Consider the following 12,549-nt stretch of genomic DNA (forward strand, 5'->3'; position numbering starts at 1 on the left):
CTCTTTTTTAGGTTGCGTCAGTTTAGCCGAGTGTGGCGTGCTTGCGATCTGCGACAGGTGCCCGCAGCGCACAGGTAACTAAAGAAAACAAACCAACCCCCGTTCGCTTCCGACTCTAGCGACGAGCGGCCTCCGGGGTCGAAAAAAGTGGCTTGCTGTGGTTGGTTTTGAACAGTCGTTTCTGAGATGGATGCATTTGGTTTCATTGCACGGAAGATCAGCTGTAAGGTTGCATCCTGTTAAAGGGTAAGAAGTTAATTTTATTTCTGTGGGCATTTCCAATTGTGAGCTATAAAGTTTAAATGGAAAAGTCCATGGGGAAGTACACATCTGTGTGAGCTGATTTAAATACTGAAATATAAGTGCAGCTATAGATTTAGTGCACAAGTAGGCTTGGAACATAGTTTGAGTGCTGTGCCGAAACATTTTTCAGGTTAAAATCTTAATTTTATCATGTTTTAGTGCAGAAGATGCAAAATATTAATAAAATTAACTAATGTTTGTGCTTTTCAAAGAATGTTATTTTGTTAAAAAAATTATTTTTATTACTGCTAGATGTTAAAAACTTAGTTTTTAATTTTCCATTCTATGATTAAACTTAAATAAACTTAACCATTTAATACATGCAAAATGTTATGATCATCACTAACCCTGACTTGGTACCTGGATATTTGTTTATAATAAAGCTTTTCTTCAGTATTTTTTTGCACTAAATATGTATCTAGTGTTTCACATGCATGTATCATGACTAACCAGCACCTGTTACTATTGATTTTTCGAGTAACTAAATGTGCATGCAAAATTTTTCTTTGTTAGATTTTATACTGCCAGTTCTTTGCTATTGCTGTTGAGGTGTTGAATATATTATTAATTGTTTAATAAATTTTATAGGAACTGTAAAATATTTTTATGTCCTCATATTAACCATCTTTAGAGCCATGATATGCCAGTATTGATAGAGAAAATGATTGTTATGGGTCAGTAGGTTATGTGCTAGTACCTAGGTTGAGCCTTGTGGCCTTTGCTTTGGCTATTTTATAATTCAGCAAGTCGAGACCAGATACAGCTGTCAGCCATTATGGTTTGCGAAGTCAAACCCATTTGCACTCTCGTGCATAACAGTTTGCAACTTTGCCTGTAACCTATAAGCCAGAACATTTAAATTATTTCATGCCGCTGTGTTTTTCACTGAAAACACAGTTATGTACTTAAAACCCTGGATTTTTGATTTCAAAACATTCCACGATAATGTGTGTAGAATTGTGTTCGTCAATTCCACACCTGATGCAATATCCAGTTTGGTAGGTTTAAACTTTGAATGTGTGTGGTATGTGGTACATGGGGTGTGTATGATGTTTGATGATGTTTTAATTTGTGTGTTTACAGGGGCACTCAAATGCATGAGTGTACTGTTCGTATTTAATATTTGTTATTAGTGATATTAATATTTTGTACAAAACTATTTTCTATTTGTTAATGTTATCTGTTATTTCTGTGTTGTTCTTAATTCTCATTGCAAGTACTCTGTGAGATCCGCTTGTGAATAACTGTAGTGTAATGTCGCACATTTTTTGAGGAAGATGCAAATACCAGCACATTTTGAAGCTGATAAATTTCTTATTAATCTGCCTAACAAAACAACCTTGAGATTTGTAAGACAAAGCAGGAGCAAAGTGATCAGGGAATTGGGATACGTCTCCTTGTGCTCCAAATAGTTATTACAACTCTCACTAGAGACCTACAATGCACTGATTATCAAAGAAAAATCTCTCCCATATGTATGTAGTCGAAAATTTTTTCTTAATTTTTTTGTAAGTTCCTGCTGAAGGTCATCATATTAGAATATTATTGCATGTAAAAGTCATTTACATACACATTCATGTTCTGACATGTTGATTCGATCGTTTTCGGTACATAAAAGATTACTGAAGGTCTGTGATTCTCGATCTTCAAGAAGAAAATCTGTGGACCTTATAAAATGTTGCATTACTAACTTTTAAAAAATTTTTAAAAAAAGTTGACTGGGATTTTACCTGCAAAACATAATAAATATTCTTTACAATGTATTCTGTTGTTCCTCACTTAAAAAAAAAAAAAACCCACATATAACATCCAAATTCATTTTAAAAAATTTACAAATATATTTTAAAAATTAAAAAATTACAATGTAATTTTTTTTATTTGTGTAATTGATATACCCAAATTACGATTTTATTATATTTCATCCCATTTCTCCAATATGTTTTTGAAACTAAAAGTTCTCTATATTAACTTTTATTAGATGCACAACTTCTGATAGAGGTTTTAAGAGAAACATACATGCTGTAATGAATGCTTATTAATTTCGAAGGTAGATTAATGCTTTAGTATGTCCTTTCAGTGTTTGTTGACTGTGGGAATGGAAAATAACCAGTCACTTAACTTCATTAAAGTACTGGTTTGATATACATTGTCAGCATCATGTCAGTTTTCTGTTTTTTTTTTTTTTTTTTTTTTTTTCATAGCCGGATTAGAGGCTTGAATCTGCACATGCTGATTTCAGCTCTGATAAGGATTGAACTGACCTTGTAGTTGAAGATCGTACATACTCTTACACACCTCTAAGGAGCCTGTCCAACGCGACATGGTGTTATGATCTTCCAATTGTGTTAGACGCAGTTTTGCGAAAAAAACTGCATCTTTTGCATTATTTTGTTCGCAGAAGGAATATAAAAAAATAGGGAAACCAACTACGTAATTTATTTTTTTTCATCTTTGTAAGTATTGTACAGAACTCTTTTAAAATTTTCAAAATGAGGTGTATTGAATACTCGAGATCTTCGGAGCCATCAAAATACCTCAGTTGAAATCGGTTTTCAGGCAGTGAAATCTTAGTCAATGGGTATTAAAAGTCCCATAGTGTGATTGTGGCCCATTGTGCTGCTTGGTTCCACGTGAAAGGGAAACGGTAAAGACGACTCCAGGTGGACGGAGCGCGCCGTCACCTGGGCATGGCGAGCGCGAGGCGCAGTTGGCAGCAGTGCTGTGTGCAGGACCGGGGGACGGGGCGGCGGCCCAGGACGACGCCCGGCCGGCGGGGAAGGTGCACAAGAAGAAGACGGTGGAGCAGCTGCGACGTGACGAGCTCATCAACTGCACCTGCGGCTACCTCGAGGAGGACGGGCTCATGATCCAGGTTAGTGCCAACTTTAGCAGGGAAAAAGGTACTACTAGTAGATCTATAGGAATAAGCATGGGCGTCGCAACCGCGGGGGATGGGGGGGGGGGGGGACACGTCCCCCCAATAATAAAAGTCTTCAATTTCGTCCCCTCCAATAATATATTTAGTTTCGTAGTTATATTAAAAATATGATTTCTGTGATAGAACCCATATGTTGCGCATGATGCATTTAGTCCAATCGTGGTAATGTGAGCACTTTTTAATTCGATCTTCATGTAAAATCAAAATCAGGTCCGATACCGAATACAGATATGTTAACTGTGTTTTTACAAATTTGTTCTCTGAAAATATTTTTTATAAAAAATAAATTATATATTGCAACCAACTATAATTAGAATATTTAGGAAAGAAAAATGCCTAAAAACCACCTTTTTGCACCTTCAAACCCCAAATTTTCACGGGGGAGGACCCCCAGACCCCCTGCTTTTTTTCCAGGGGATGGATATTCAACAACTAAATCAATTGAAGTCCCCCCTCATAAAATATATCCTTGCGACGCCCATGGGAATAAGTACTAGTAGATTGTTCCTTACTATTGATTTAAACTATTTAAGTAATTTGTGATTTATAAATGAACTCAAAACATAAAACCACTCAACTAACAAACAAACATTGAAAAAAGGTAAAACTTTTATTAGCTGTTTAAAACTTATGTGATTTTTAGGACTTCGCTTGCAGTTTCGATAGACAACAAATGTCTGAATTTATTGCACTACTGTGTAATGTGTTGTATTAAAAATAATACTTACTTAGGAAATAAAATAATGAAATTTTAAACTGTTAATTATTTAATATTAATTTTACAAGGGAAAAGAAAGTATTTGTTAATTTTACTATCACAATTTGCTCAATTAATGTGTTCTTCTGAAACAGGTACAGTAAGTCTTCGGTTTACGTCGGGGTTACGTTCCTGAAAACCGCGACGTAAATAGAAACGACGCAAAATGAGCCATGTTTCATGCCACCGGCCGGCCACGGCCCAAGGTCGGCCGGAAGGGGTAGGAGCAAATGCTGTGTCGTTGCGGGAAGTAGATAACACTTCTACGTGCGAGATACGTGGGTGGCCGAGCGGGCGGGCTGGTAGTATTGCATCACCGCGCGGAGAGCAGCGGAGAGCAGGAAGCGTCCCTCATGATGTATGATAAGATAAGGCGGTGAACGTGTAGCTTACGCTACATAGCATAACTTAACTACCGAAGGAAACAAAGAATTATAAACAAATTATATACGGTGTTTTGGTTAAAATAAAGATTTACGGTCATTGTAAACGACGTTATTGTGAATCGGCGACAACTTAAATTTAAACATGAGTACTCAAACATTAGCGACGTTAATCCGAAACGACGTAAATCGGTACGACGTAAATAGAGGACTTACTGTATATGATGAATTTTAAATTTTTTTGTCAAAAGTAGTAAATTTAACCATAGGAGTTTGTAGTGTGTTACTTAATTTACTTTTGTTTAATGTCACTGCTGGAAATATTCTTTCACTTGCGCTGCTGATAAATGAGGGAGCCACAGAACAGCTTGACTAACATCTTTAAAAAAAATGGTGAAATTTTCTCTCCTATAGCATTTTAAATTAAAAAAAAAAAAGTGTTAGATCTGTGAGTAAACGTACTAAAACAAGTAGTGGATCTGGTACGGAAGTACTAGCAGTGGAGACCTGGACCAGGCTGCAAGCCCCCCTGGGAGCACTGCCATTCACGTTAGTCCCAAGTGTGACTTTTTCCCCACACGCAAAACATTTTCATGAATTTGGTCGCTTACAGTAATCCAACGCCATGCAACATACACCAGCGATGGGTAAAAATTTAAATGTACTATAAAATTAGTTTTTTTTTTTTTAAATTTTTAAAATATCCTATATAAGTCAAGAAGCGTGTGGTTTTGAGCATAAAAATTTTAAGGAGTGGTATGTGTCCATCTATTTTGGATATGAAAGCTTTAAAAGTTTATAAATTTTTTAAAGTACAGTAAATTCCTGTTAATAAGTTTCTCAAGGTACATACTACTTAGAAATGTAAACTTAGTAGTAATGGACAGAGTTCTATTATGCAGGTAATTTTCTTAAGAGGTTTTCAATGTAATTCTGTACAGGGGCGTAGCCAGAGGGGAGGGGGGGGGGGGGGTCCAGGGGTTCAAACACACGCACCACAACCCCCTTAGCACCAAATCTTTAATTAATTTCTTATTCATCACTCAAACAAATTTTGTATTAAAATTTTTACCATTACAATATTTAAATTTAAGTACCGAAAACTGCTAAAATAGCACTAATTTACACCTTGAAATCCGAATTTTCCCGGGGGAGGAGACCCCCGGACACAACCGCTTTAATTTAATACCGGTGGCGGGGGGGGGGGGGGGGGGGGGATGGCCATGCTTCTTAACGCCGCCCCCCCCCCCCCCCCCCCCCCCTATACACAAAAATCCTGGCTATGCCACTGATTCCTGTATACAGGACATGTGAACGTGGGGAAACTGGGTAATCCCGCTGACGTCACGGGCCGTGTTGTCTTGTGTGCGCAGTGCGACCTGTGCCTGTGCTGGCAGCACGGGGTGTGCAACAGCATAGAGAAGGAGGAGGAGGTTCCCGACAAGTACGTGTGCTCCATCTGCCTGGACCCGCCTCGCGCCCGGCTCTCCAGGAAGTACCTGCACGACCAGGACTGGCTGAAGGAGGGCAAGCTGCCCAGGTGAGGGGGGGGGGGGGGGGGGACCGATCGCAGCGCCGAACCCAAGACACCTTTTACCTTTATTTCTGACCAGGGGCGTAGGAACCGGGGGGGGGGGGACAGGGGGGACGTGTCCCCCTGAACTTTTTGGGTGGAGGGGACTGTCCTACCCCCCCCCCCTCCCAACTTTCTAGACCGTGATAAATTTTTATTTTATAATATTATTCTGCCCAACTTTATTTGTAATTTCTTCACTCATCAAATTTTATCTTCAAGGAAACAATAATAATTTTAACATCGATGTATCCGATGGTTAGATACAAAAACTTGCTTAAAAAGCGCTATTTTGCACTTTTAAAATCAAAATTTTCCGGTGGAGGACCCCCGGCTTGGTAAGAGGGGAATGGGTTTACATGACATCAAAATCATTATTTGTCCCCCCCAACTTTATGAACACAGCTACGCTAATGTTTCTGACTGCGGGAACCTCAGCCTAAGTTGTTTTTTTTCGGTAAATGTTCCACATGACCAGAGACCTGCAAAATTTGCGGATTCATTCGGTGATAGGCTAGAATAAAAACACATATACCTCTTAAGATAATTTTGCTTTTGGCTTACTGTTCATCTGGACGAATCTCAAACCAGTTATAAACCCTCAACCAAAAGAAGGATTGAATCACAAGACAAACCAGCTGAGACGACTTGCGAGTCGGCAGCCAATGAACTTGTGTTATTTGCCCGAGTGTACAGGGGTATGTGCAGTCTATCCTGAAGGCCATAGAAACCGCGAATTTTGCAGGTCTCTACACATGACCTATCCAAGTTTATCCCTTGATACTGGTGGCATGATCTTGTGTACAATGACCCTGTGGTACGTGATGCTTGCTTTTTTTTACTTTAATACTTCAAAAAATCCTGAACATAACAAAAAAAATTGTTATGTTACAATGATTTATGATCATAAGTTCAAAATAAAAAAAATTGGCCTCAAGTCCTGACATAATTGGTTTGTATTTGTGATATTCGAGTTTTTGTTTGGCCAAGATCTTTCGACGTACAAAATTAAAACAAGCATCAAGTACCAAAGGATTAATATATACGCGGTCATGCCATCAGGATCAATGGATGAATTTGGATACTTGATATGTAACAATTACCTTATAATAACATGCATAGACAGTGGAAATTATCATAAAAAACTTCAATAAAGAATAATTTAAAATATATATTATAAGATGAATGTTTTATGCCTGTGGAAAATGGTGGTAAAAACATATCTTCAACTATAAAAATAAGAGCTTCTTAATTCCAGAACGGGAAGGGGGGGGGGGGATGCAGCCCCTTCTTCCCGGGATCTAATTCCATGGTTCCGGCTGTTAACCTTAGCTGGCAGGTCACATTACTGCGCTGCCGACATCTTTGGTTCGCTCAGAGTTCATCGTTACTATCAGTTTTCTTTTCAGTACAGTGATTCCTGTTTTGAGCTGGTTTTACTCCACATTTCATATTTTCATATTTAGTATTCCCAATTAAAATTATTAGGGTTCCTGCAGACAGGGAGAATTTGGAAAATGGGTAAAACTCAGGGAATTCAAAAGGTGTCGTCAAACCCTACGTTAATTACTAGTGTGTTATTTTAAAGTCTTAAAACCTGTCAGTATTTTAATCACAAATTCATGTGTAAACAAAAAACCCATCTGTTTCGTAAGTGAACAGTCAATGAATTAACTGTGTTTTGATTAGGGATGGGCAAAATCCCAATTGTCTCGAGTCAGAATTCAATTTCAAATCCCAAAGAGTACCTACTTTGAATATACCCCTCGAATCTGAATCTATGTGTCAAGGGTCTAAAATAAAATAATATATAGGAAATGAAAAATTTTATCTATGGTGTTGAAACATTCAACCCATTTTATTCATGAACTTAAGTTTCCAGAATCAATACATAAAGCAATTTTATTGATATAGTTAAGTGTTAAAAGCAAAATATCTTGGGGAATGGTAACAGGATTGGTGAGAAGAAGAAGAAAACTGACCTAGTAAAATTCAGAATTTATCAGTATTGAATTTTTTTAATTTGCTATATTACCACTAATATTTTTATTGAATCTTTTTCCGTGGAATACAAAGGAATTGATGGAATGTAAGGAGTTGATTGGCGAACCCCTAGTATTAATCTAATGATTTGAAGCACTATCAAATGACTGTTGTCATTCACCTGGTCACAAACAACAATTTATTATTTCAGAGTTTGATCAATAAACATAGTGTTGTTTTATTTTATAGACTTTCAGCATAGCATTGATGGAAATGATGACAGTGCAAACGGTGTTTTGTGCGGGAAACGATTTTATGACCAGTTTGACATGTTGGAGGGGGCGAATTGAAAAACTTGGAATGTGTTTCGTTAAGTATTTTGTAGTTTAATAACTTGGCAAGTTTGATTGGTGGGACATAGAAAAACATGTTTGTTTGAACAGGGAAACCGTGTAAAACTCAGGGAAATGGTTTAGGATAAGATGTGCGAACCCTGAACAATATTGACGTTTTAATAATCCGGTCGTTATCTTGAACGTACCTGGTCAAAAATATTTTTTTTTCCTCCCTAGGGAGATAAATGTTCCGCACATATCCGGGAAAAGGAATCAAAGCTTTCGGGTTGAAAGTGGTTTCGGAAAGAGTCTCGTGGCAGGTCTTGTGAAGGGAGCGTTTTGAGCCGGACGTGACGGGGTGGTGTTGGCGGTGTTGGCAGCCTGTCGTTCCGCCCGAAGAACGCGGTGGTGACCGCGCAGCGCGAGGCCGTGCTGAGGCGGTCGCACGAGCTGACCGGCATGCTGCTCCAGCTGCAGCAGGCAATACACAGTCTGCGCGTGAAACTCAGCATCGCAGAGTAAGTGGTCCTCCTGTCCGGCGCGCCTGTCACCTGGTTATGTCACTCGCACACACCTGACTGTACTCTTTAATAGAGATGGACGTATGTATCTGCAAACATTTGGGTTGATTTGAATCCCAGCCGAGTTCAGTGATAATACCGTCATGTCGAGACCAACTTGATTATCAGTCAGTTGAGTCCTAAAAGCTCATCTCTCATGCCTTGTTTTTTTTCTCTCTTTTTTTCTTTCTTTCTTTCTTTCATTGTTACCTGTTTTTTAAGGGCTATTTTTAAAATTTTAACTCAACACCTCACTTGCACGTGTTTTTACAACACAAATAGTTTCAACAGATATTCACTTAGTGAGATGTCATGAGTGTAAAAAAAAAGGCACACAAATTTTCGCAGTTATCATCACTTGCACTTAGTGAATAGTATCTGTTGAAAATATTTGTGGCGGAAAAACAAATGCAAGGGAGGTATGGAGGTAAAATTTTAGAAAACGTCCTTGGAAAAAAAAATGACAACGAAAACACAAATTAATTATGGCATGTGAGACTGAGTTTTAAAAATTGAGTTGAGCTTGTGTAGTTGAAGAAATTTTTGAGACCAGTTTTACGTTTCTGCTGTTTATGTTATTGTACCATTAGTGCCATACTAAGACAATATGTTTTCTACATGATCGTAATTTTGTGTCAAGTGAATAAGTTACGTATAGTTGTCAATCATACTAGACAACAGAAAATTAATTTTACAAAATTAATGCTGAATAAAGTACATTCAATGAATTTACTATGATAAAAGATACTTTTTTTGTAATTTCATTTTAATATAGTCAAATTGCTGATTGATTTCATGTTTTTAGTTATATTTTGGTGCTAAATGGTGTATTGACTTGGATTTTTGTGTTATATTTTATATTGTCATGTTTTTGCTCTGTTGTTTTAGTTTTATCGCAATCTTAGAATAATCTTGTCCCTAATTAGGGGAGTGGTTTGCGTCATCTATTTCTTGGGTTCTCACCTGCAGGAAAATCGACCACCCGAAGCTGTATCTGTGGGCTAAGAGCTGGGAGAAGGGAGGCTCCAAGTCTGAGGAGGTGAAGCAGGAAGACACAGAAGACGTCAAGAAACTGGGAGAAAAACTAGAAGAAGGTATGGTATAGACTTAAGACATTTAAGTGTTGATTTTTTAAAGTACTTCATTTTTTCCTCTAAAAATTTTCTTCTAATCTTGTTCCTCGAATATAGAATATTTTGAATACTGAGGATTTGACTGGCCCATTGGTACATTCCAGGTTGGCACAGCACAACCACCCAAAATGGTAACAAATTACTTGAAAACTTGTTGCAAGAACTTTTATTTTTAAGTTACGTCTTTTAACCAAAGTTTTTACCTCCAATAGGGCGATACCACTGCCGATACCTTACAATACAAACAAAAATTTACAATTACTGGCCACATTATGTAACTAAATAATTTTTATTTTTAAAAATAAGTTATGTTTAAGAATGTAATTTGTTAATAAATCTTGAGTTCAAGGCACATTTGTTTTTAAAAATGGACATCATTTCATTTGTTCATTTAGGCACTGTTTACTTGTAGCTAAACAGTGCCTAACCTAATTTATATTTATAATTTTCTTTTAAAAATGTAGATAAAATAATTCAATAAAGGTAAACATATTATTGTAACTCTGGCTCATAAATATAGCAAGTATTTTAAAAAGGTTTTGTTTTCTCCGACAGCTCCGGTGTCGGAGTGTTCACGCCTTAGTTATGTTTTTTTTTATATAATGTTGGTGTCTCTTTTTTTGATTGGTACAGACTATCTTGTGGCATGCTGGTCAGTTGAAAACATGGCGGCGCGTGTGTAGATGTCGGTAACCGGATTTTCGTGAACAATTGTCCAATATTGTATTAACACGGAGCAGCACGAGTGTGGAGCCTTTACTTGTAGCTAAACAGCGCCTAACCCTAATCATATTTATAATTTGCTTTTAACAATGTGGATAAAATAGTTCAGTAACGGTAAATGTATTATTGCAACTCTGGCTCATTAATGAAACAAGTATTTTAAAAAAGGTTTTGTTTCCTCGGATGGCTCCGGTGTGGGTGACGAGCGACGCTGGTCCGCAGAGTACCCCGCCCAGCGGGCAGAGGAGGCGGCCGCCGTGAAGGAGGAGGAGGAGCCGGTGAAGGGGGAGGGGGAGGGAGCTCCAGTCAAGGAGGAGGACGCCTCGCTCCTGCACCAGGCGCTCACGGGCCGAGCCCAGGACGCAGTGTTACAGCTGCCCATCTGCCAGAGCGAGCTCATGCGCTTCGCCAGCTCCATGGCGGACCGGCTGCAGGCGGCCGAGGGCCCTAGGGCCCCGCAGCCCGAGGCCCCCATTGACCCGGCCGAGTGCCGCCTCAACCTGCTCGACCACATCAACCACTCGAGCCAGCTCGCCGACTCCCGCCTGTCCTCCATCGAGGCCCAGATCGCAGGTGCGTGTACTGTTAGTTGTGTATCAATGGTATTCTACACTGGCTTAATGCTAGCTGGATCGGTGATGCTTTTTTTTTTTTGCTCTGGTGCCTTATTCAGAATCTTCCAGTCATAAAGTTAGAGGAGTTAATTTAAGTTGTAAAACTTCAATATTTTAGTTAGCTTGAATAGTTATACAGACCTGCCAAATCTCACGATTTTGGTGTGAGGCTCACGATTTTAAGGTCCATCTCACGCCAAAATAGTGTTTCCTCACGATTTTTCGGGGCCCCAAGATTTTGTTTGTAAAAGTTACAAAACAAGTTTTACGAAAGCTTACAGTAACTAGTTTCCATCAATACTCGAGTCACGTAAAGGAAGCAATTTTGCATTTTGTAGCGTGTGGCGTACTGATTTTTCTATCTCGGATAGTGGAAGAGGAGACATTGTGAAACATGTCACTATAAAAAAACACAACTAACACGTGAAGTGTATTGCTTCCAATAAAAAAATTAATTTTGCGGTGAACAGTGCGGCCCTGCATGATCACTACACGACAGTGCTAAATTATTTATTTATTTATTTATTTATTTGTAATTTGTAATTATGTTCAACTAAATTAAATCAGCAACCTATAAATTGTTGAAATAAATTTTGAAGCAGAGACCATGTAACATATGTACCTACAGGTATGTCACTTAAATTTAAAGATCCTCATTTGTTGTTTTTTTATATCTAACCTGTATTTATGGGCCTGAAAGTTTCTATCGAGGACCTCATGATTTTTTTAATTTGAATGTTGGCAGGTCTGGTTATAGTGTTCAGTACAGCACTGGTTGTTTATTCACCTTACAGCTTTAGTAGTGGGAAAGAGACATTCAATTTTTGAAGTATTCTTTTTAGCACAGTGTATTGATTTACATACAGGAAAAAAATTGGGAACTGTTTGAAAAAAATTTAATAATTATTCTTACTGAATACAGTAAAGCCGTGGGGTATTTATTGATTGTTAATTCAAGCAAGTTTTGGAAATATCTTATAGTAATTTTTTTGTGAACATATTTTGCAAAATGTTATACAATCAATGCATACTTCTTCTATGAATTATACGTTTTGTTTTGCTAGCTTCCATTTCTCTAGCAATAGTTATAAAAGTTTTTTGTTCTGTAATTTTTAAAGTAGGTGTAGAAAAATGTCTAATACATTTTTTTTTAAAAGCTATAGGTATGTGGGCAGATTGCAGTAGTTAAAATGTTAGCTTAACATATGAGCATAATGTGATGATGTTTTCCTTAAATGCCTGTGCAG

The 12,549-nt window shown here is 37.9% G+C and overlaps 1 protein-coding gene across 1 annotated transcript in view; it reads left to right on the forward strand.

Moving 5' to 3' along the window:
* The window catches only part of LOC134532296 (PHD finger protein 20-like protein 1), a 60,886-nt gene that overhangs the window by 46,253 nt on the left and 2,084 nt on the right, over window positions 1–12,549 (forward strand). The window contains 6 exon segments of the mRNA XM_063368715.1: window positions 12–74; window positions 3,021–3,175; window positions 5,755–5,921; window positions 8,653–8,790; window positions 9,802–9,926; window positions 10,911–11,261. Of these exon segments, the coding sequence (XP_063224785.1) occupies window positions 12–74; window positions 3,021–3,175; window positions 5,755–5,921; window positions 8,653–8,790; window positions 9,802–9,926; window positions 10,911–11,261 (999 nt within the window).

The sequence above is a fragment of the Bacillus rossius genome, chromosome 5 (genome assembly GCF_032445375.1).
Source record: "Bacillus rossius redtenbacheri isolate Brsri chromosome 5, Brsri_v3, whole genome shotgun sequence".
In the NCBI taxonomy this organism is placed as follows: Eukaryota; Metazoa; Arthropoda; class Insecta; order Phasmatodea; family Bacillidae; genus Bacillus; species Bacillus rossius.